The 25,604-nt window shown below is 39.3% G+C and overlaps 2 protein-coding genes across 2 annotated transcripts in view; both read left to right on the forward strand.

The window, feature by feature from the left end:
• mxd1 (MAX dimerization protein 1) overlaps positions 1–13,269 on the forward strand; it is a 29,176-nt gene extending 15,907 nt beyond the window's left edge. The window contains exons 8-10 of the mRNA XM_057831783.1: positions 2,768–2,882; positions 3,158–3,317; positions 4,511–13,269. Of these exons, the coding sequence (XP_057687766.1) occupies positions 2,768–2,882; positions 3,158–3,317; positions 4,511–4,707 (472 nt within the window). The 3' untranslated portion in view covers positions 4,708–13,269. The remainder of the gene's footprint in view (positions 1–2,767; positions 2,883–3,157; positions 3,318–4,510) is intronic.
• A 4,796-nt stretch (positions 13,270–18,065) lies between these two features.
• neff1 (neuronal intermediate filament family member 1) lies at positions 18,066–25,472 on the forward strand. Its single transcript, XM_057831766.1, has 4 exons — positions 18,066–18,939; positions 20,649–20,966; positions 21,046–21,170; positions 23,875–25,472. The coding sequence occupies exons 1-4, from the start codon at positions 18,202–18,204 to the stop codon at positions 24,212–24,214; spliced, it is 1,521 nt and encodes a 506-aa protein (XP_057687749.1). The 5' UTR covers positions 18,066–18,201; the 3' UTR covers positions 24,215–25,472.
• The last annotated feature ends 132 nt before the right edge of the window (positions 25,473–25,604 follow it).

The raw sequence follows: 25,604 nt of genomic DNA on the forward strand, positions 1-25,604 counted from the left end.
AAAATATTTTTATATACCTTCAAACCTCAATATTCTAAATACTCAACAATGAACCCAGTGCCACAGACATGTTCATGATAACTAGGCAAAAAATATTAGCAGTATTAAAAGTTTACAGTAATACGTATACTGTGTTAAATGTACACTGACCCTTCACTTATGGTGGTCTCAAGGTTTACCCTCACAGTATTTTTCAGACTATAAAGTAATAATTTGGTGCGGATTATTAGGTTCACCATAAATGAATGAGTTTCTTTTCATACACAAGGCGCACTTGATTATAAGACGCATTAGTGCATCAATGTTGTTGTTATATTTATGGGTTTGATCAATAATGAATCTCGAGCATTTTATTGGAGCAGTATATTACAGTTATTCTCCAACAAAATAGGTTCGAGGGCATTACGCACAATCAGGATTCATACATAAAGTGCACTGGATTATAAGGTTCACTGTCAATGATTTCCAGTGCGTCCTCTATACGAAAAAATACAGTACAGCAGGTTTTTCTTCCTGAATTTGATAGTATTTGAATTAAACACTACTAGTGCTGGTTGCTGTCAAGTAGTTGCCTCCATTTTATCAAAATGCAATTGATCAATAATCTCTCCCACACTACAGTTGGATCGGTCAATGATCAGTTTATTGACTAAATTGATATTATGCATTTGTTTATAACACGGCATCTTGTCAATTGAAAAAATAATTTATATGTTAAACCCTTATTAAGTAACCCTCTAAAGCAGGGGTAGGCAAAGTAGTCCTCAAGGCCCGCAGTGGGTCCTACTCTTTCTTACAACTGATCCTGCACAGGCAGTTTTGTAAGACACCAGAATGGTGAAAAGGTGTCCTCTTGATGGGTTTCAACGAAAACCTGCACCCACTAGCCACGTTTACATGCTGACTTTTATTCATACCGATTCAAATCATTCCGAATGGAAATTTCACATCAGCTATTTACATGTCACTTCATCTATTCCGATCCAGCGTTTACATGTGACTGCCTTTATTCCGAAAGGACGTTTGACAACTGCCGTCTGACATGCGCAGATTAATCAAAACAAAGTGTCACGTTGCAAAACATGGAGATCGATCGTCAGATCAGCTGCTGTTTTAACTTTTCGAGTGGAAACAAAACTTCAGAATGATACGCCGTTCATTTAAAAAGTTGTGTGGGTGCGCTGTGCGTGTGCTTGGAAGCCATGTTGAAAGTGACGTTACTTACGTCACCGAGTGACGTCACCACGTCAGTACGGAGCATGCGCAGAAAGAACGCAACCAGACACCATTCCGCTTCCCTGTTTACATGATATAATTTTACTTCTAATCGGTTTGGGAAAAGGAATATTCCACCCCTGTGAATCGGAATGAAATTCCATTCGGTTTGGGCCTGTTCATTCCGAATGAGGTGTTTATATGGAACACATTTATTCGGTTTGAACAAATATTCCGATTGTAATTGGAATATTTGGCTCCATGTAAACGTGGCAACTGTGGCCCTTTTGGAATAGTTTGCCCACCCCTGATCTGAAGTCTGAACCCTGTCATAATTTTATTACAAATTTTGTCCCACTTCATTTTGAATAACCATTTGAGTGCACCTTGCTGACCTCGTTAGAGTTCAGCCAGTCTAGGGCTTATGAAAACCAAGCAATTTAGGTTGGAAGTAAAAGTTCTGCTCGCAGAGACCACAGATTTATAGCTGGAGTCTCATTTATATTATGTATTTGATACTGACCTATTGACACAGTGCCCTTTTGCGATTAACCACAATAACCTGCTACTGAAACAGCCACTCCCCTCTTTTTCCTCATTAAGTTGGACACAGCGTCTGGACAGCGTTGTTAACAAACATTCACTACTCCGTGTTATGTCACAAGGCAGGCAAGGGCATTTGTGTGTTATGTAAGGAGTCTAATGACCTTTGGACTTTGGAAGTCAGACGTAAAACACACTGTTTCATTCATAGAATACTTTACTACTTCGTATGTTCTTTCTATTACGTCTAACCACTAAAGCCGATCAGTTTGTGCAGGGGTGCTTAATTTTGTGGCTTATTTGTTATTTACCTACTTACTTTACTTGGTTGTCTTTGTACTCTACCAATACAAACTCACCTGCAACAGACATTAAACTAGTAGCTCATCCAACCTTGAGAGGTAGAACAAACATTTCCAAAATCAAATCTTTGAAGAAGTCTGTCTTACACCCCCCCACTCACACAGACTTGCACATGCACACTGGCACGCACACAGTTTTTGTGAGACTGCAGATGGAGGTGTGTATTGCATAACAGCCGGGTCAGTTGGTGTCAAACACCCACCAGACCTTAGCAACTACCAGAACTGTCAGTTTGGAGAGATGTAAAAACAAGAGATAGATGTGAATGTTTGGAAAGGATGTCACAAGACAGTCGGCAAATTATTCTGTACATATTGTATGTGTTTGATGATGGATTAGCATTCTTTGGTTAGGTATATTAGACATGTTAGACATTCAAAACCTAAAAAAGGGGTAGTCATCTTAAATGTGCAGTTTATTTGCAGCATACATTTTGTATAATCAAGTTTAGGTAGGATTTTTGCATGGGTTTATTATGGTTTGGGTTTCTTTTTGCAGGGTTCTTCATCAGAAATTTGGTAGTCATTCACTATTTTGTAAACTTAAGAAATAGTGATCACTAAAGTATATATAAGTAAAATGCTTTGAACCAAATAGTTCACATGTTGACAATGTCTAACTCTGTTTTCTTTCCCTCTACCTTAAGGCGGGCACATCTTCGACTGTGTTTAGAACGACTGAAATCCCTGGTTCCATTAGGTCCCGATGCCAACAGGCACACTACCCTGAGCCTGCTGATGAAGGCCAAAGATCACATCAAGGTGTGTGTGGTCATATTTTGCTGATATAAACATTGATGTTCTGTTCAAGTGTTTTAGGTCTCAAAGAAGCATTTTGATTTATTTTAAAAAAATAATATACTTTTTTTTTTTTTTTTTTTTTTTTAATTAAATATTGCATTTATTTATTTTTGCAGTGACACAGTCTATTTTGGCATGGTGCAGTTCTGACACTGGTGTACTATGCCATACAATGTCATTGTTTACTGCTTGCTGTATTGATAATGTATTGTTATTTTCGCTCGTTTACTCTGCAGAAGTTGGAGGAGAGTGACAGAAGAGCCCAGCACACCTTAGAACAGTTACAGAGAGAGCAGAGACATCTGAGAAGGCGCTTGGAGCAGCTCGGTGTGGAAAGAATCCGAATGGACAGCACTGGCTCAACCGTGTCCTCAGACAAATACGATTCTGACCAAGGTAGGTCAGCTGTGCAAGTTTTGAAAATTTTCAATTTCACTGCTTCTGAAGTTAGGTCATAACTCAAAATTTGGCTCTCAACAGAAAAACAAAGAATTAACTAAAGGGGAACAATAGTGAGGGTTTATTTTTCAGGAATTTTGCAGCCAAAATGTCCCTGAATTCTGGAATGGCCCATACATCACTGGTGAATTTGTCATATGTTGTCAGTGATCATATTAATCACGGGCAAAGTTTTGCATAGGGACATAACATTAGGAACTTTTCAGGATGCTCAAATTGCCCCCACCACCTTTTAGGCAGCATTACATAATGTGTTCAGTTATATAGGTCAATTCGATTGTCTTCCCATATCTTGTAAGGATAGAATTGACCTTACCATTATTAAGTGAATTATTTTCATGATGTTCAGACTTACATTCACCCCCCCCCCCCACCAAACGCACATGTGATTGGCTGATGACTTTCATTCATTTGAAATGTACTGATTGATTTTCTACATTATTTCATGTAAAAATATTTTTATTTGCAGCCTTTACGAATATTTTTTTCAGATGATCATACATTCATCTTAATCGAGTTAAATAGTTTTCATCTTTTTTTTGTTAAGTTTGGCTGTGCTTTTGGAAAAAAAAGCAGTCGTGTTTTTCCTGCAGGAAGACTAAATCTTTATTTATTTTTGTTATACGCTGACTACAATTTTTTTCAGTTCTATTTTTTTCAACAATAATCAATGGTCTTAAGACAAATGTTTATTTTTGGCATTCCTTGAATTTATTGTGTATGTTAATATAATTGAAGTTTTGTTTAAAAATTGCAATTTAAATTGGCAAATAAAATCCAGACATTTATTCTGGAAGTTTTCAAAATATTTATTTATTTATTTATTTATTTATTTATTTATTTATTTATTTTATAGCAGTTTTTGAAAACAAAGGTTTAAATCGAACGGTTTATCATCTGAACCAATACACATGAAACTTAATGTAAATCAATACAGATTTATTTTGCATTGATGATTTGGCCTATTAATTAAGCCCCGACCCCCATTCACCCAGTCTATTTGGTCTTATGTCCCATCCCCAGCAGAAAGTATTCATGCAGGTTATGCTGTTATATCATCCCTACCAATATTGAGACCAAACCTACGCCCTTAATTGTAATGACTCATATTTCCTCTCTGTTGCCTACAGAGGACCTGGATGTGGACGTGGAGGGGACGGACTACCTACTGGGTGATCTAGAGTGGAGTACCAGTAGCGTGAGTGACTCCGGGGACGAACGGGGCAGCCTGCGCAGCAGCTGTAGTGATGAGGGCTATGCCAGCGCCAGTCTGCGGCGCCTGCAAGACACTCAGGAGAGGGCCAAGCAGCTGGCCTGCAGTCTATAAACCTCACTGGTCCACGTATAATCACGTTCCAAGAATGTGGTGCCCTCCCATGGTGATATACCCACCTCAAGCCCTCCTCCGCCTTCAAGCCTAAACCAATCATGAGGCTTTTCATCCAACCCAGTTTTTTTTTTTTGCCTTTAAGCGACTTCCAATTCTGACCAAGCGTCTATGAAGAACCTCCCCGCAGCCTGCCAGTCGTTTTATGACGAAACAGTTCGGTCCTCCCCTACTTGTCCCTCCGTCCATCACAAATGCGACTTTCAGCCAGAGAATGTTACTTTACAATATCCCACTGCCTCTTCTTTAATGTGTCCAAAAGCACTTAAGAAATTTCACATCCGGACACACACTCCATCGTTGCTCTCTACTTATCCTTATGACGTTGCTCTGTAAGGTGTTCTACAAAAGCAGGTCTTTGCCAGGCTCACCAGTCAGTCATCTGTTTTTTGTATAAAATAGCCTTCTCAACCTTTTCCAAGCATTTCTTAAAAGGTATACACCCCTTCCCCACTTTCATACTTCAGAAGTCAACTTGAAAGTGCTTCAAACATTACAAAGTGCACAGCATGGAACAGCAATACGAGCTAAGGCCTTTTCACCCTGACAATTTTGGTCAACACCTGAAAACTGGAGGTTTGGGGTTGATGCTCTCTGTCTTTTGCAAGTTATAAATGCGTGATTGTCTGTCTGTCTGAATCTGGCAACGGCAGAGGTCGATTTCTAGGCAGTTTCTATCACCAGCTCCCTGGCCTATTTGTGGAATGTTTTGGCAGGTGGTGCACTATTATCCATTACCTCTTGAGCAGGTGTTACCTGGGATGGAAGGTCTACTTACTGAGAGATTCGAGAGGCTGGAGAACATTCCACTGTGTAGAGAGAAAGGCTGAGAGCATGATTTTTTTTAAAGTTCCTGCCATCAAATTACAAAAAAATATCACCCTAAAAAAAGGTGTGCTTTGTTTTCCCATGAGCACATACAGTACAAAGAGTGGACTCCATTCTGTGTTAATGCCAGAAAGACCATCTCTATTGTCTTGCCTTGATAGCTATTTATTGTTTTTGAAAAAATGTATATCTAATGTAAATAGTTTAAAGAAAGATACCTATGTCTATCAGAAGTATTTATTAGATCTGGTAAAGCTAGAGAAGAATATACATATATATTTAATTAGTTCTGCATAGCCTTTGTTCTTGTGAAGTTTTGAGAGTTTCACATGTGTCGTTTGTTTGCACAGCCTAGTCAATCCATTGAATATTTAGAAATGTCTTTTGTGCCTCAAGGCTTTGTGTCTGTTAGGAAGTTTGAAAGCAGATCTCACATAATATGACATGTTAATTTGTGGTTAATATTAGGGATACGGTGCCACCAGGTTCCTAAAGGGCTCTTTGCAGAGAACGCCATGACATCACTGCTGAAGATTTAGCTGCAAACTCGTTACTGAATTCCAGCTGAGTTTGAGCCTTCATAAAGCTAGTTTTTTTTCTTTTTCTTTTTTTCTTTTTTAGACCACTCAGCAGGAGGGCTAAAACTAAAAAGGTTCTGGTTGAGGACATAAACTCAAATTGCCTACTCCTCCGTCATTCGTGGAATGATCTGAATGAAATTATGTAGGTATATTCAGGGGCGCTGCCAGGGAGTTTGGGCCCCATGAAAAGATATCACTTTGGGCCCCACCAATGGTGCCGGGACACACACACACTTTTAGAGTATCAACTACGTCATTTCCTGTTAAAGATGCGGCTGGCTCACAAAGGGGGTCAGGAGACAGGGCTGCTGAGGCAGACGCAGCAAGAGGAGTTGTGCCTGTTACAACAGGCAAGGGCAGAGACAACTGTTTTAGTATGAAGAGCTTGCTAAGGGTTTGCCTGCTGTACTGGTTAAATGTAAGCTAAATGTGGAGCAAACACTAGCTAGCAAACAATTACAGTATTTCATTATGGAGTAGGCTTAGCCCCATCTGGAAACTCGCGATCTCCACTATAGGCTACAGCTCCGAAGCAAGGTCCATTGTTAACAAACTAAATTCAATTGATGACAAACTAAATTCAATAAATTCTTGACAAACTTGATTCAAGCCGATTAAAAAAAAAAAAAGAACATTTTCACACCAACTTTCAACATCTGCAGGATCCCAAAAAATGCCGTCATTATTTGGAATTCATGTTTTTGAATAGGTGAATGTCGCTCATTGAGGCCGGGACCTCGCTTCGGAGCTTTGTAATAGACATTGCGAGGTTCCAGATGGGGCTGGAGTAGGCCAAAATAACAGGTTAATTTTCAGCACTACACTGACACAAGACACCAATCTTCCTTTGTGAAGTACTTTGTCACATCCTGTTGGCCTTTTCTACCCCTCTCCTTTTTTTGCTTTCTTTCCTCTTTTGATAAACCGATTTTTGTTTTGAAAACATTTCTGCAGTACCGCGCACTCCGAGTCATTGACTGGTGTAAATGTGCATCACTACTCCAGCTCTGATAAAAGGAAGGGCTGACCAAACCATTTAATGAAAATATAGGGGGTGGGGGGTTTGGTGGGAGGGCTGGCATACATATTGTCCCTAGGTAGTTTTTGCGAAAAAAAAAAAGAAAAGAAAAAGAAACCCTTGGTTTTATCCTATTAAAATTATAATGATTAATATTCAAATTAGCAAACGATTACCTGATGTTCTAATTTTCTTTGTGGGCCCCATCAGGGCATGGGCCCTTAGAATCAATATCACTTTTCACCCCTATACGGCGCCCCTGGGTATAGTCTAGGGATGTATATATATCGATCCTCAAAGCCCGAATTTCAATATTATGTCTGAGGGCTAATCAATTAACTGCAGATTTATTGGTGCTTGTGGGTTTGGCACTTCCCAATCGAGTGCATGTGCGCTCTTCAGCTGTGCTTATCCTGCATTTGAGCTGATAATACTTTTAGGAAGTCGAGCGGTCGTAGTACATTTGAACTTGGATTTAGCGGTTCCAAAAGCATGACTAACAAATGCATTTATATTGATGTTTTGTGCACATCTTCAACCGATTTCAACAAAATTTTATGAATCCACGGATTTCTCAGCTGTATTAAACTCATTTGTGATTGACAGTACTGTATATATTCTGTGACTGGGCGGAATTTAGGAAGGTGCTGGGGGTGCAACTGCACCTGAGCCCAGGCCTCTAAGGGGCCCTGTTTGCAGGCATAAAGTAGGCAGGGGAGGGTCAAACAGAAGGATAAGATGACGTGCGGAGCTGTAATATAGCGTTTAGTAAAATATCTCTGTCAGCCTGGAGGGGCCCGCAAAAACAAATTTCACTTGCACCCTGCTACATACATACACACACAGGACGATCGTCTTGAGGGGCCTGCGAATAATTACTAGTACCAGTACAAGTACAACTTCTGTTGAGTGCAAGTCCAATGTTCGGAAGTATAGCTGCTCCAAGTATGTTAAAACCTTCTCAAAATTTCTTTTCAGTGTGCAGGATGAGGTTTTATAAAGAGAACGTCCATCTTTGATGGTTAGGAATGAATGGGGCCATTTAAAAAAAAAAAAAAAAAACGACTGGAAAAGACCGAGCAGCTTTTGGACAGCGTTGGTTAGAACAAGTACATAAAAAAGACTAACTAACACAACAGTCTGTTTAAACATACACTTTAGGCAGTGGTTTTGTGCAAAGAACCCATAACAAAATTTGTGAATGGAAAAATTATACCATAGAATAGATGGTGGCCCAGTTTAGAGTGGTTGTGGTAGCAGCCAATGTGACATCCGCCGCTTATGGTTCTCAGTTCAAACATAAAGATAGTACACCAAAATCAATCAACAGATAAAAAAAGAACAGAATCACAAAAATAAATATTAGTTTCTGAGTGTGGAATGCTGCTTTTTGTAAAAAAAATAAAAAATAAATAAATAAAATAATTATTCAAGAAAGGATGTGTAGCAATGTTATGAAGAGGATGTGAAGGGAAATGTATAGAAAAGCGGGTATATACTGACACATGCATGTAGTATGTGTGTGTCTCAACCCTTGGACAATTGATTGTGCATCATGATAAAGCAGTAATCAAATTTGAAATTTGGATTGCTTATTCTGAGTCTTTTAATTTTTCTTAAATTTTAATTTGTATTAATTGCTGTTAAACTAACAACCTAGAGTTGTCCTACAAGCAGGACTTTAGTGTAATGTTTTATTGAGATGATTAATCAATTGGCCCATTGTGTTATTATTGTGTCACTGTCTTCGGAGAGGATTGAATAAGTTTGTATAGTAATGGCAGTTTTAAACACAAAACACTGTATGTATATGTACAGTATAATTCAAAAAGCAAAAAAAAAAAGTTTGCTTAAAGAAAGATTCACGTGTTAACCTTACCATTTAATTTCTCCATCCCCCCCGTCAAAGACCTTCTTGTCTTCCGCCAATCTGCACGTGTGACCCCCACCTGAACCCTTCCTCATGTTGCCCTGGCATCTGTGAGTTTAGGCCAGGCAAGCATGCGGTAGATGGAGAGTGTTTAAGACCCTGGTGCTTTAAACATCTGCCTAAAGAGGCAGGTGGTCAATCTCAAAGAACAACCAGTTGTTTAAGCTACAGGTTTCAGCACTGATGGCTCTTGTGTTTGTTTGTAACTTATTTGATTTGTGCATACTTTTGTGGCTAGTGTTGCCTTAAACTGACCTAAAATGTAAAAACCTAATATAAATGTTGCTACATGTTTGAATAGAATCTATTGAAATGTAAGGCAAATTGTTTTGAGGCGTGCTGTCCTGCATCAACATAACTCTCAGCATCAACATTGTAACATGAATATCATTGTCATCTGATGCTGCCTTCTCAGGCGGCTCATTACTTCTGTATGTTCAAAAATCAACCTAAAGGTGGACATTTCGTGCACTTAATTTTTAAAAAATTGGACAACTGAAGCAACAATGTGTGGCAGTAATTTATATTTGCCATTGAAAGTAATAAATGACTTTTAAACCCTTGGTTACCTACTGAGCACCTTGAGATTGTCTTTTTCCCCCCCTCCACCATACAGAAAATCACTTCATAATTTTTCTGTGCCAAAGCAAATGATACCAATGTTTTTGTTGCAGGTATGATAATACTTGAGCAGTAATTGGAAGGTTTTTCCTACAACACATGAAAGACATGGCACACTGGTTCTCACCAGTGTTTTCAGAATCATCTACTTGCCAGATTTGACGTTTGTGTAATCACAGCCATCTGACTGCTACACACACATGCAAGGGAAGAGGGGGATGGGTATGTTGAAAGGATCCCCCCACCTTCTGGAACTGTGGAAATGCTTCACAAGATGGACACTACACAAAAATTACAATTAAAAAAAAAAAAAAAAACTGAATGGTAAGGAACTCCTTGGCATCTGTTTTAATTCAAGTGGAAATCTAAATTAAGTAATTTTATTATTTGGTCCTGTCAGGCCCTATTATTTATTAGAAAACATCTAACACAAATTAATTAAGGCCCGTGCAGAATTCCTGCAAATAATTCTGTTTGCCTTACACACTGGTTTCATGCTCAAACAAAACTGGATGTGGGTAGTTGCCATAGACGGCAATGTTATACTGCTGGGAATGATTAAGTGAGCCTATCCACCACAGTCAGTCATTCATGCTTTGGTTGTCCTCACAACCACGACAAAATTTAGCATGTGTTTCTTTGTTTGCAGGATCCCAAGCAATAACCAATATAAACATTTCATTAGAAGATTTTTATCACTTAGCATGTTGTACCAAGACATTGGAGGGGGAACTCCATTGTAAGGTGCAAGCCGTCTTTCACCTCCGGAGCCTTCCCACATTCCAAAACCTTTTGATTATGTTACAGGTTAATGCAAATGGCAACTATTTCAGCTTTCTATGTTGATATGTCATTAAGCTACCATGTGAACTGCAGCTTATACAAGTTTACAGAGGTTGAGGTACACTCTGGAACAGTGATGTCACTTATTGTAATCTGATTACTTTCTTTCAGTAACGAGCAATCTAATTCCAAACCAGTAATCTGATTAGTTTCCTTGGTGCCTGTGCATTACTATTTTGTTATTGCTTCATAATGTATATAAAATGAACAATATTATAGTCTTATACGAAGAGCATTTTGAATGTAAAATGTTACAAAGGTTCCCACTACGCGTTCGTTTCCATGGTAACCGCTCATAGTTACTTCCTGTTTTGGTCTCGAGTCACACGCGCCAAATGTTTTGGGACTGAGAAAGGAGTGTGGAGCGAAGTTGCACATTCAAGCCGAGTGCAGCTACCTGTTGAGATGTGCGAGGGAATGTGGATTTGTGTGCGTCCATGAATGAATGTGAGTATTTTTCCTAAAGGGTTCCAGCAATAGGTTGGAGCCGCGACATGCGGGCCATTACGTAGCTTTGCCGTTGCAACGGCGGGCAGTCGGCGAGCAATGTTTACATTATATTTTTGTTCCACATTTATGCCATGAGGTGACGCGTTTGTTTAGCATCTTTGGGATGTGTTGTAATTCCGATTGAGTGTTATGAGTTTCCGCTACGTTTTGCAACAAATTGACCGTATGTGTGTACGGCGTACTTCCGGGTTGTGCTCGCGCATTCGCGCCCGCCCCCACCTTGGTGTTTATTGCACTGTGCAATTCCTTTGTGTGTTGTTGATTATTGTGCAGTCAATTTGCAGTATTTTATTGGCACTGATATGCTGTTAACCCTAACCCGTAGTTTAACATTTTCGACATTAGGCTTAATCTTTGAGTTAGGGGGGGTTTAATTAGACGGTGGAGTTGATTTCAACAAATTCCATGCAGTTTGCCAGTTATTTGTTAGTTTTAGGGCTCCGGAGTGGCTAAGCTAGCGCAAGTCAATAATGGGTGGAATCAACTCCATCAATTGAATAAATCCTCTTTAACTCAAAGATTACTTATGTGAAAAATTCTGATCTTCCCCTTTAAATTCAGTTCCATGCGATGCCATTTTTCTGTTGTCATTCTTATGTTGAGGCAGCAAAGGGAGAAAAATGGGTAAAACGTAACCGATAAATTCCTATTAAAGTAACGTAGTTACTTTGATAATAAAGTAATCAGTAAAGTAAGTAGATTACTTTTTTGAGGCGTAATCAGTAATTAACAGTAATTAAATTACTTTTTCAAGTAATCTGTGAAAACACTGCCCTGGAACGGAATACCATATCACGACACTCACATTTGTTACCCTTTAGATATAAGGAAAGCAGCCATCAAATATGAACTGTGTAATACAGCATTTCTAATGAACACTGATATGAAAGGTGCTGCTTTTGCATTATGTTGAATTTAATTTTTAAACAAGCTGATGTGTGTAGGGTAACTGTGTATGTTCTTAGCTTGCATTGCTGTCTCTGCAAACAGAGGAGAGCCCATGTGTGTGTGAGCAAGGGATTTCCCAAGGGAATGAAGTGAGATATGCACATCACAAGAGCTCAGTTCTCTGAATACAGACAAAGCGGGTGGTGTTCTGCAAGTGACACATTAAAAAGAAGTGCTGTTAACACCTGGCGTTTCAAAACTCAAGAGAAGGCATTGTGCAGCAGTTGGACACAATGGACAGCAATGGTTGGTACTCAGACCCAAATGACAATCATTATTCTGATTTCAATTAAACATTCATATTACAGACTTAAACATCGAATGATGAACGGCTGTATAAATTCGAAGGTATTAATTGTCCAAAGAGAGCCTCTTGTATGTTATTCAATTGGAAACTTTATATTTTTTCTGTCTTTTGCAGTACTGTACATGGGTTATTTTGACTCATGTCCGCCATTTTTAAGAAGCCATGAACGCCCAAAGGGTTCTTTGCAGGAAGGACAGCACCATCTTCCGGTTAGTGTTGGAAAATCCTCTCACATATTTGTTATGTCAAGATACAAGATTTATACTAGTGGTCCTTCTCAAAAAATTAGCATATTGTGATAAAGTTCATTATTTGCTGTAATGTACTGATAAACATTAGAATTTCATATATTTTAGATTCATTACACACAACTGAAGTGGTTCAAGCCATTTATTGTTTTAATATTGATGATTTTGGCCAAAAAGTGAAGAAAAAACAAAAATCCCTATCTCAAAAAATGTGCATATCATGAAAAGGTACTCTAAAGAAGCTACTAACCAAATCATCTGAATCAACGAATTAACTCAAAACCCCTGCGAAAGATTCCTGACGCTTTTAAAAACTCCCAGCCTGGTTCATTACTCAAAACCGCAATCATGGGCAAGACTGCCGACCTGACTGCTGTCCAGAAGGCCATCACTGACACCCTCAAGCAAGAGGCTAAGACACAGAAAGAAATTTCTGAGCGAACAGGCTGTTCCCAGAGTCCCGTATCAAGGCACCTCAGTGGGAAGTCTGTGGGAAGGAAAAAGTATGGCAGGAAATGCTGTATGTATGAAGAGGTAACCGCACCCTAAGAAAGATTGTGGAGAAGGGCCAATTCAAGACCTTGGGGGACCTGCAGAAACAGTGGACTGAGTCTGGATTAGAAACATCCAGAGCCACCGTGCACAGGCGCATGCTGGAAATGGGCTACAGGTGCCGCATTCTCCAGGTCAGGCCACTTTTGAACCTGCAACAGCGGCAGAAGCGCCTGACCTGGGCTACAGAGAAGCAGCATTGGACTGTTGCTCAGTGGTCCAAAGTCATTTTTTCAGATGAACGCAAATTTCGCATGTCATTCGGAAATCAAAGTGCCAGAGTTTGGAGGAAGACTGGGGAGAAGAAGTCCAGTGTCAAGTACCTACAGTCAGTGATGGTCTGGGGTGCCATGTCAGATGCTGGTGTTGGCCTACTGTGTTTTGTGCAGGGTCAATGCAGCTAGCTATCAGGAGATTGTGGAGCACTTAATGCTTCCAGCTGCTGAAAAGCTTTATGGAGATAAAGATTTCATTTTTCAGCATGATCTGGCACCTGCTCACATTGCCAAAACAACTGGTAAATTGTTTACTGACCATGGCATTACTGTGCTCAATTGGCCTGCCAACTCTCCTGACCTGAACCCTATTGAGAATATGTGGAATATTGTGAAGAGAAAGTTGAGAGACACCAGACCCATCAATGTGAATGAGCTTAAGGCCGCTATCGAAGCATCCTGGGCTTCCATAACACTTCAGCAGTGCCACAGGCTGATTGCCTCCATGCCACGCCGCATTGAAGCAGTCATTTCTGCAAAATGATTCCTGACAAAGTATTGCGTGCATAGCTGATATGATTAATTGAAGGTTGACTTTTTTTTGTATTAAAAAACAATTTTTTGTACTGGTCGGAGTAAATATGCAAATTTTTTGCGATAGGAATTTTGGGTTTTTCTTGAATTTTTGCCAAAATCATCAATATTAAAACAATTAAAGGCTTGAACTACTTCAGTTGTGTGTAATCAATCTAAAATATATGAAAGTATAATGTTTATCAGTACATTACAGAAAATAATTAACTTTATCACAATATGCTATTTTTTTTTTTTTAGAAGGACTAGTACAGTACTCTGATATAGCACCATTGATCAATGAACACTTTTGGTTTTGCTTGGTGAGTCTAAAATGGATGAATCTGGAAAAGGTCTTAGTAATATTTAGTTGTTTATTTTGTTTTTTGTTTTAATTTCAACTTCCCTAATGACCCTATAGAGCAGGGTTATCCAACTCCGGTCCTCGAGAGCCCCTATCCAGCTTGTTTTCCATGTCTCCCTCCTTTAACACACCTGAATCAAATGATCAGCCCATAAGCAAGCTCTGCAGCTGCCTGATAACGATCCTGATTATTTGAGTCAGGTGTGTTGGAGGAGGGAGACATGGAAGACAAGCTGGATCAGGGGTCTCGAGGACCGGAGTTGGATACCCCTGCTATAGAGGAGTCGAGCAGGGACGGAGAGTCACACCTGCATTTTTATTCAACCTATGTTTGATGATTGGATCGTTCCTTTGTCCTTAGTGTTTTAATTGTTTGCATTTTGTGTGCATTCCATATTGGATTTTCGCATGTTGAAGGATTTTTTTTTGTCCTACCTGTTTAACGAGAATTATTCTCCCTGTTGTACTCCATCCTGGTCGGTGAGACATGTTTGTACTTTGTTGTTCTTTATACATTTGGAGTTTTTTTTTTTTTTTTTTTTTTTTTTTTTTTTTTTTTTTTTTTAATTTTGTACTTCAGTGAGACGCTGTTATTTTAGGAGGAGTATCTCTTGACCATATCTATTTTCAGTGTTGGTGGACAACTTTGGAAATGAAAGAGTAGTCCATTTCAATTACGTAAATCATTAGATTAGATGTATTTTCTATTTATTTTGACTCTATTATCTCAAATGATGTTTTTTTTTTTGCATGGGGAAAACGTGATACAGCTTCACCAATAGCAGTGGTTCTTAACCTTGCTAACAGTACCGAACCCCACAAGTTTCACATTTGGATTCACCGAACCCTTCGGAATTGGATAATAAAGACTTTTTTTTTTTTTTCCAAATTCAAAACCGATATATCTAAGCTAGCAAGGTAATAATTATCAAATTCCCGGTCATATTTAATTCTCATTTTGACTGCATGTTTTATTAACGGGTCAAAATTAGTCTGCTGTATTCCCTCATACCAAGTGCGAGTCAACCTTCCACTGAGCAAACCAGTTTCTCCCCTTGTCAGATCGAGGACTAGCAGTTAAAAGAAATTGATTAAGCGTGTATAATAGGAGCAAACCAGTCCAAAACCTGGTGTAAAAGACCACATTGCCTTGATTTAATCAGCGTGCGAAAATAGGGCTATGCGTTTCTTTACCTTCGCCGAACCCCTTAAACCTACTCACCGAACCCCTGAGGTTCGGTCAAACCCAGGTTAAGAACCACTGACCTATAGTAATCACAAATGTGTCTGATGTAGTGTTTCATATTACATAACTGCCTATTTAAGTCATGTCCTGAATTAAATGTTAAAATCGAGTAACCCAAAAATCACGAAAAAGAAAATCCTATTAATTTTGATGAGTTTTTATGATGTTTCAACTCTAAAATAGTTATAATTAAAATTTCCAAAAGCCAATATTTATAAACTACATACCAACATATAAATACATTCTATTTTTAATTGTTTCAGTGTCCCAAAGACATATTTATATGTCTTTTACGCTTTTTTAAACAAGAGACATCTCTAAGTTCTGATTCAACTTAGCTCCAAAGCACAAAGCTGAAAATATGTTTTAAAGCAATAAAACTGGCCACTGGAGGGCAGTAGCGCATTTGGTACTACCCCCAACCCGATTCAACGGAACGAACGGCCGGCCACACGGCCGGCGCTGGCGGAAGACGACCGAATAGACGTCCAGGATGCCAGGCGGCGGACGACCGAGCAGAACAACCAGGAGGATGCCCGGGATACCAGGTGCTGGACGACCGAGCAGAACGACCGGGACCACCAGTGCAGCGGACGATGCCGTTGAGTCCGTGTTGAAAAGACAAAAAAAAAAATCCATCTTTATGAGACAGGCGGCGATGAGGGAAAAGTTTACCCCGGCTGTCGCAGCCACAACAGCGTCATTTCTTAGGTAGTTATGTGTAAATAAATTGTTACTTTGCTATCAAAAGCTCTATTTGGCTCGTTGTTTGTTATTTTGTTAAAGGAAAACATTATTCATATGTTTGGGATGTAACCAAAGCAAAAAATAGCTGTGTTAAAGTCAAAGTTATGTTTGAAATGTATGCGTTTACAAAAAGCTCAATTTCTCTGTTTTTTCATCAGAAATTGGAAAATTGCTCAAACTAAGCTATTGTCTAATGCTGATTTCTAAAGACTGGAAAAAGATATGAACTAACTTTTTTTTCCTGCTGAAAGAAGAGAGTCTAATCTTTCTTTTGGTGCATTCCATGTTTATATAGCAATAGAACAGAATTTTCTGTGGGCCTTGCAAAATCAGTCAAAATCCAGTAAAACAGCCGGAAGCGAAAGGGGTTGCACCGGTGAAAAATGGCTGGGAGTGAATGAGGTAATATAAATGAATACAGACATATAATTTATGTAATATCGTTACATGTAATTCGTTACTCCCTCACTCCGCAAGGATGTGCATGGGCAACAACAGCCAATAGCAACCTTTCACATCCTGCTGAGTCACTGTCACCCCACTCGCCGCCCCACCTCTTCAGCTTTCGCTTGTGTCACCTCACACTGCAAAATATCCAAAATGCAGCACTGCATTTGGTCTGGATTGATATTACCACTCATATAAATGACCTTGCTTTTTCTAATCCAGCCATTACAATTATACATCTCCAGCAAATGCTTATCAATAATTTCTAGTTTATATCATCACCCAAATATGCATGGGACTTAGTAAATGAGAGCTTCAACATGTTTACTATGCTGTAAAACACGTATAATTACTAAAGTGGGACGGGGCAGTAATGATGGACAAATGAGACTTTGGTACCTCCTAGTGGAGAAAATGTGTATAAAACGGATAGTGTCTAGATTGTAAATTAGTTTTATTTGGAAAATCGGTTTCTAAACTTGCTTTAATGATGTTACATTGGCACATTATTGTATTGAGGAGGAATAGTGTGCTCAAGGGTGTGGTCTGGAAGCTCAGATGCAGCAAGAAGGCCAGAGTCAGAGCTATGCATAAATTCAATGTCATATCACTCAGTATTTTGGCATTTTGCTATCACACCAGGCTTAAAAAATGAATGAGAAGCTACGCGTTGCACCTATATACAATACTGTCCCGCAAGGTAACTCTTGGCGCCAGCAGCGATCATTTGCTGTCAGCCTCCCCCAGTCAAAATGGATTCGACGGCTAACTCCGTCAATGGCACTGAAACATGAGCACTCACAGGTAGTCCTTCCAGTTTAATGATTTGGCCGTATATTGTTTTCAATGGCAGGCAATGAGTTAACAGGCTACCTGGTGGCGGGAGGTTATTATGTCATTGCATAAAATATAATTTCATGTTAAAAGTCCGGTCATAAATTTCACAAATATCCGCACATTTTCACATCCCACAAATGTGTGAGAGGATATAAAAGTGCAATGCAGAGGTGAGGATCAGTTGTGGGGGTGGGGTTGGGGGTACTGCAGTAACAAAACACACCCTGATGCACTGCTGTGGGCCCACATCGAACCAGCAGAAATAAGGTCCACTGACAGGGATGACAAGTGTACTGTTGAAAATAAGACTTTTTTTACTTAGATTTCACTTTTCGTGATGACAAAGCAAAGTTAAACCGTGTATCTTCCATTTGTCGAGTTGCATGTCGAGAGGCGTTGAATAAGCGTGGGAGGAGGTGGAGGTATGCTGCGTTGGTTAGCAGGTCCCCACGACCCCACCCACTACCCATCCCATCTTCTGTTATCCCTGCGTCAGATGATGCGCAGGGCGCCCTCCCTATAAAAGCACCTGCGTGGAACTCAAGACTGCGTGCAAACCGCACTTGATCTGACGTTGCTTCTCCCGCACTCTCGGACACCGTCAAGTTTACAAGAAAACATGAGTTACTCCAGCGATATGTACAGTAGCAGTTCCTATCGGAAGATTTTCGGCGATGCCCCGCGGTCCGGCCGCGCTGGCGTGGGCAGCAGCAGCCCGTCCCGCGTGCATTCCTCGGGGTACCGCAGCCGCACTTACGGGTCGCCCTCGGTCATCTCTTCCAGCAGCTACCGCAGGACCGCCGCCCCCGGTCGCGCGTTCTCCTCCATGCAGGACTCCCTGATGGACCTGAGTCAGTCCACGGCGGTCACCAACGAGCTTAAAATCATCCGAACCAACGAGAAGGAACAACTGCAAGGTCTCAACGACCGCTTCGTGTCCTTCATAGAAAAGGTGCACAACCTAGAGCAGCAGAACAAAGTTCTCGAGGCCGAGGTGACGTTGCTGCGGCAGCGCAACAACGAGCCGTCTCGACTGCACGAGCTCTATGAGCAGGAGATCCGCGAGCTTAGAGCGCGAGTTGAGGAGCTGACCCACGAGAAGAGCCAGATGCACCTGGACTGCGTGCAGATGAACGAGGCTCTGGAGCGCCTGCGGGAGAAGCTGGACGAGGAGACTAGGCTGAGAGAAGAGGCGGAGAACACCCTGAAGGGCTACCGCAAGGATGTGGACGACGCCACCTTGGCCCGCCTGGAGCTCGAGAAGAAAGTGGAATCGCTGCTGGATGAGATCGCGTTTCTCAGGAAAGTTCACGAGGAGGAGCTGCAGGAGTTGCAGTCATCCCTGCAGGCCACGCAGGTACGCGATGCTTTAAAATGTAATTATTGGTCAACTTTACGAGCTCAGTTGTTCCTCATGGAACATTTTGGCACTGCAGCACATTATAATATTGCGCAAATGCGCATTATAAATCACTCTTAACCCCCTTCTTGCCAAAATATTTGACACATTTAGAATTTCATGATTTTGAGACTAATTCAGAATTTTGAAATATCTTTCCTCCAAAAAAAAAAAAAAAAAAGGATGCAAGTCACCTCATGCATTTACAGGTTCCATGAGAAAAAAAGAGGATTTAGCAAGGGTTATATATATTACAACGCTTATATTAATGTTATTATTATTATTATTTTTTTTTTTTACAAATTTGAAAAAAAGGTTCCATTAAGACCATATTTTTCTAATTTTGTGATTCTCTGACAATTGCTTAATATTGCAGGCATTAAAGGGTTAATTCATTGCTGAACCATTGACAAGGATAGGCGTCCAATGTATTTAAACTCGGAGAATTGGCTGTGAGGTCAATCGATCATTACTGATTATTTAATGACAGCCTGTCAGTAAATGATTTGGACATCTAGTGCTGTCAATGGCAGTTAATGAGCCCACATTGCGCCAGGATTGTAAACGCATTTTTGGGTGCATTTTGATGCCTTTTATGTCTAATGTCAAAATCAATTTATGGTACTGCAGTACTTCAGGTGGTCCCACCCTTCTGCAGTAAGCTGACTAGTGAAAACTTTCATTCATCTTTACATTTGCATAGAGATTAGAGATGTAACATTATATGATTCTTATGGTTTAATATCATCATCGTATTTATGTTGTGGTATGTGATTAGAATTTCTGACGGTATTGCGCGAAAGTTGACGTACAGGTGGGGTGGAGTCCACACCAGAAAAGCAAAACTTTTTTTTTCTTGTTGAGTCTTTAATAGATTTTTGGTAGTTTATGTGCATTTTTGCACTGGATTTTATCCAAAAGATATATTTTAATAATATGTACTTTCCCCCCTTCTATCAAGTTTTTTTCTCCCTTTTTTATGCCATGCATGCTTATCTATACTTAGATTTTAAAGCAGCAAAAGCTTTCTATTGTACTGATGCACAACTCCAGTGTTATTAAGGTGCTTTATATGTCCTGAAATGTGTATATACACACACAAGTGAGAGGAATTTTGCTGTCACTGAATGAGCGAATATTTAGACTTGAGGAGGAGGGAGGCTTCAAAGCGGCACAGAAATCGAGCATCATTTAAGGGCGTGGTCTCCCCAAGGATCAGTAGTCAGGACAGCCTACCCAACTGGCACTTAACACTTTTTGAATAAAATCAATTATAACGGAAGCGTGCATTCAAAACAGATAACTTACTTTCACATCTATTAAAGACTTTGTTGCTGAGTAAAAGTAACAAAGTGGAATCAATATATTGAAAGATGGTTGCCAGGAAGATTTCTCAAGGGTATTGCCGCTGTCCTGCAAGTAATTTTCCTGCCATGTAAGCTATTGATGGCACAGCAGAAGCTTGAGTCAGCAGTCAATCGTTCAGTTCAGTCCTCCAGCAATCGCTGACTGGAATTCAGCTCATTTGCATGTCGTTTTAATGCACATTTGCCTTCCAGGTAGGCCCAATTTTATGCACTAATGTAAGGGGGAAAAAAAAAAAAGCTTCAGAAAAAATCTGAATTGAAAACTCCCTTCAAAACATTCTTTATCCCTCACATGTCCAGGTGTCAGTCGAAATGGACATGAGCAAACCAGACTTGGCTGCAGCCCTGAAGGACATCAGGGCCCAGTATGAGAACCTGTCATGCAGGAACCAGGCCCAAGCGGAGGAATGGTACCGTTCGAAGTTTGCGACGGTGACCGAGGCGGCGGCTCGCAACCAGGACGCCATCAAGCACTCCAAGGAGGAGCTGACCGAGTACCGCAGGCAGGTGCAAGCCCGCACCCTGGAGATTGAGGCCCTCAGGGGCCACAATGAGGCTCTGGAGCGGCAGATTGCTGAGATGGAGGATCGCCATAACAATGAAATTGGAGACATGCAGGTTTGTGTTAGGATGGAGTATTCCAATGCAGATACTATCAAATTAAGCATGAGCATAATTATTCTCTGTGTTTTAATAGGATACCATTCAGCAGCTGGAGGCTGCACTGCGCAGCACCAAAGGAGAAATGTCCCGTCACTTGCGGGAATATCAGGATTTGCTCAATGTCAAAATGGCACTTGACATTGAAATAGCTGCTTACAGGTTTGCAATAATCTATATAAGACCCAACTGTAGTACAATAATTCCATTTAAAGTATATGGCAAACAAAGGAGGTCTGATTGTCATTTAATCGGTAACACTTTACAAAAAGGGTCCCTAAATTAACACTAGTTAATGCATTTGTAGACAATAACTAATGTTTAAGTAACATTGCAATAATTAATATAATTGCTTATCTAACATTTATTTATTTATTAATGCATAACATGACAGTAACTAATGGTTTGGTAAAATATATAAAAATATATATTAGCCTATATAGGGTTAGGGTTTAGAGTTAGGGTTTGTTAACTTAATATTTACAATTTCTCAGTTAAGGGACACATGTGCTACACTTTACAATAAGGGTCCAAAAAGCATTCAGTAATGGTTAATAAAGGTTAAGGGGGGGTGGGGGGGGGGGGGCTTAAGCATTTATAACTTCTTAGTTAAGGGACACATGTGCTACTCTTTACAATAAGGGTGCTACACTTTACAATAAGGGTCCAAAAAACATTCAGTAATAGTTAATTAAGGTTGAGTAATACTTATAAGGTACGTTCACGTGAAATAATACCATACTTATGGTTAGGTTAGCAGCACTCAAGGACTCTAGAGCAATGTTTCTCATTTTAAAACAACATAGGGTTGTGAATTAATGTTAAGTAATGTATTATATATATTATATATATTATATACTATAACCTAACCTTAAGAATGGTATTATTTCACGTGAACGTACCTCATAAGTATTACTTAACTTTAATTAACCATTACTGAATGTTTTTTTTGGACCCTTATTGTAAAGTGTAGCACACATATCCCTTAACTAAGAAATTATAAATGCTTAAGTTCCCCCATCTTAACCTTTATTAACCATTACTGAATGCTTTTTGGACCCTTATTGTAAAGTCTAGCACCCTTATTGTAAAGTGTAGCACATGTGTCCCTTAACTAAGAAATTAGAAATGCTTAAGTCCCCCCCCAACCTTTATTAACCAATACTGAATGCTTGTTGGATCCCTATTGTAACGTGTAGCACATGTGTCCCTTACCTAAGAAATTATTAATGCTTAAGTCCCCCCAAACCCACCACTTAACCTTTATTAACCATTAATGAATGCTTTTTGGACCCTTATTGTAAAGTGTAGTACATGTGTCCCTTAACTAAGAAATTATAAATGCTTAAGTTAACAAACCCTAACCCTATATAGGCCTATATATTTTTTTTTATTTTACCAAACTATTAGTTACTGTCTGGTAATGCTTTAACTAATGCATTAACTCATGTTAATTAATATATTAATAAATGTTGGATAAGCAATTATATTAATTATTGTTACTGTATGTTACTTAAACATGAGTTATTGTCTTAAAATGCATTAACTAATGCATTAACTCATGTTAATTCATATATTAATAAATACTAGACAAGGGATTAAATGAATTATTGCCATGTTACTTAAACATGAGTCAATGTCTAAAAATGCATTAAGTAATGTTAATTAAGGGACCCTTATTGTAAAGGGTTACCATTTAATCTATTAGTAGTATGTCAAACTATTTAACACTTTTAGGGTAACCTGAAATGAATGTACTCATTTACATTGTCGGAGATTCTAACCCTCCGTAAGTCCCTGTTCTGCAAGTTCTAAGGTTGAGACTTAAACAGTGGGGTGATCGAGCTTTTGCAGTTGCTGCCCCCAGGTTGTGGAACAGCCTGCCGTCTGGAATCCCCACCGTTAAATTTTTAAATCACGGTTAAACCCACTTTTTTAGACTCGCCCTGAATCAAGACTAGGGTAGCCTGGTTTTATTTCTTAAGGGTTTTAATGCTTTTGGATTGTATCTGTTTTATTATTTTATTTGCTAGTTTGACTGTTACTGCAATGCATTGTTTTTGTTTTCATTTTTTTTCTCAATGTTGTTGTACAATACTTCCCAACCTTTTATTTATCATGAACAATATCGTTATTATAAATTACTTTGTGGACCTTTTAGTAAAGGGCTATAGAAATAAATGTGATTTTATTTGATTTACTTAACTTCATTATTTTACTTTTCTACAAACTTTTTCCAGTGTAGATTCAATTTTAGTTATTAAGTCCCAAATCCAAGCAGAAATTAAGGAACATACTGACATCCAAATACTGGTATATTAAAAAAAAAAAAAACAACAACAACGACAACAACAGCTGTATTTCACTTTGTTTTACCAAAAGGCTTTATTTAAATTCATTTTTATTAGTTCTAGAATTACTTTTACTTTAATACATTGCATGTCTTGCGTGTAAGATCAAAAAAGAATAGCATAATAGAAAAACAAACACAAAATTTCAGTCATTTATTTTAAGGGTAGTGAGAATTCATTCTCATTTCCAATGCCAACCTGGGAGCAGTTTAGGGTTCCGTGTCTTCCCAAATGCACTTTGACAGTAGACAACCAGGATTCTAACAACTAAATCTCATTTTGATCTCATTTCAATTGTGAAAATATATATACATTTTAGTTTATGGTTCTTGTCTTTAAATTATAGCGACCTAGAAAAGCACGGTATAGAGAAATAGGATGGAGTTGCTTAATGAGAGCAAAAGGGCTGTATAAAGTGGAATCGTTCAAGTCTATAATTGTATCATCAAAATTATGCTACCTAACATTTTAGGTAATAACAACTTCCCAATAGTAATATCTTTTGTTGTATGTAGGAAACTGCTGGAAGGTGAAGAGTGCCGCCTCAGCACTGTCGGTGGTGCCATGGTGCAGTCCGGTTACCCAGGCTTCTCCTATATGCCATCCCGCACCTACTCCATGGGAGCCTACAGGAAGTCCAAGCCGGAGGAAGAGGAAGAGGAAGGAGAAGAAGAGGACAAGGAGGATGAAGAGAATGAGGAGGAGGAGGAAGATGAAGGAGACGACCAGGAGGGTGGTAAGGAGGAAGAGGAAGAGGAGGAAGAAGAAGAAGAGGAGGTGAAGCAAAAAGGGAAGGATGAGAAGGAGAAGGAGAAGAAGAAGGAAAGTCCCACTGAGAAGAGCAACAAGAACTAAACTGCTTGTGTTACTTGATCATCATCATCACCATCACCATTTCTCATTGTTCCTGCTTATAAGATGTACTGAGACAACCAATTACACACATGTGCACACAAACTTATACATTACATATTTTTTTCCCTCTATCAAAGCAATTAATGTGCCAATCACGACAAATAAGAATAGTTCAGCCCATGAAGTAACAGCACATATTAGCACACAGACATGAAGACAAATGCACAACGCATGACACAAACAGCCAGTCCAACTTTTACGGTGCTATGTGATTTTTAAAGGTAAAAGTTGGCAGACTTTTTTTGGTTGTTAATTATAGCACTACCAGCTCGAATGTTAATATTAGCTTGTCATACTGGGCTGGAAAGGAGAATGAATGACTTCCATTTCAGTCCAACCTTGTGTGAACCATTCATCAATCATCCATATCCCTTCACCTTCGCATTGCAATGTCAGATCGCAGCAATAATGGCAACTCATAAAGTATAGTAGTGTGTTGAGATAATGTTATTTGCTTAAATAAAGAAACGAGCTCCCTCTGTGTTTAAAAATGAAAACGAGTGAAACACAAACAGCTTAAAATTGATCATTACGTTTTTTTTCTCTCGTTTTTTTTTTAAGTACAATCTGTCCCGTCCTTTGATTTATTTCTTCTGTGTTTCTGTTGTTGCTTTTTTGTGAGAACCAACCATGTTTTATTTTCTTTTCTTTTTTTTTTTCAAACACCTTATTTTATTTGAATGTAGCATGTGAGCATGGCTGAGTGGCAGGCAGCTGACAGTGACACCGATGGCCCTCCACTCAGACTGCAACTGGCAGGTTGTTCATGATGAGTGCATGAATCATACAAGGGCTATTTTCACCCCGACCTCTTGTTTTACTTTTTTGTTTTGTTTTTGTTTTCTACTTAGAACGCCAACTTACGGCATTCATCATTTCCCACACTTTCCCACCCCTTCGTTCTCTTTGACAAATGAATGAAACGAGAGGCACTAATGCATGGCCTGACTCTCAGAGCTTGAATAGTATACTTGTGGTTGGAAATCATGATTTGCTTGTTGTGGTTTCAATTTAAACTTGCCTTAACCATAACTGAAGCTATAAAATACAACATGTTCTCTCCTGTGTCAGATTTAATGCTGGGGTAGCAGAGGTATAAAACCACGTTCCCATTTGATCTGCTTGGTACATACCTGACTGTACATGCTGCAAGCTAAATGCAGTGATTTTCTCCCAAAGCCAAATAAAGTCATTTATTATCGCCAAACATTTCATGACTCCTTTTTTTCCCCTCCCCATGTCTGTTCTGAACGACTATAGTAAAATAAAAACATTGAAAGAGGTCATTAAAGGGAAGGATTTTAACTGAGCCACTACAACGTACGTACGA

This window comes from Corythoichthys intestinalis, chromosome 3 (genome assembly GCF_030265065.1).
Source record: "Corythoichthys intestinalis isolate RoL2023-P3 chromosome 3, ASM3026506v1, whole genome shotgun sequence".
In the NCBI taxonomy this organism is placed as follows: domain Eukaryota; kingdom Metazoa; phylum Chordata; class Actinopteri; order Syngnathiformes; family Syngnathidae; genus Corythoichthys; species Corythoichthys intestinalis.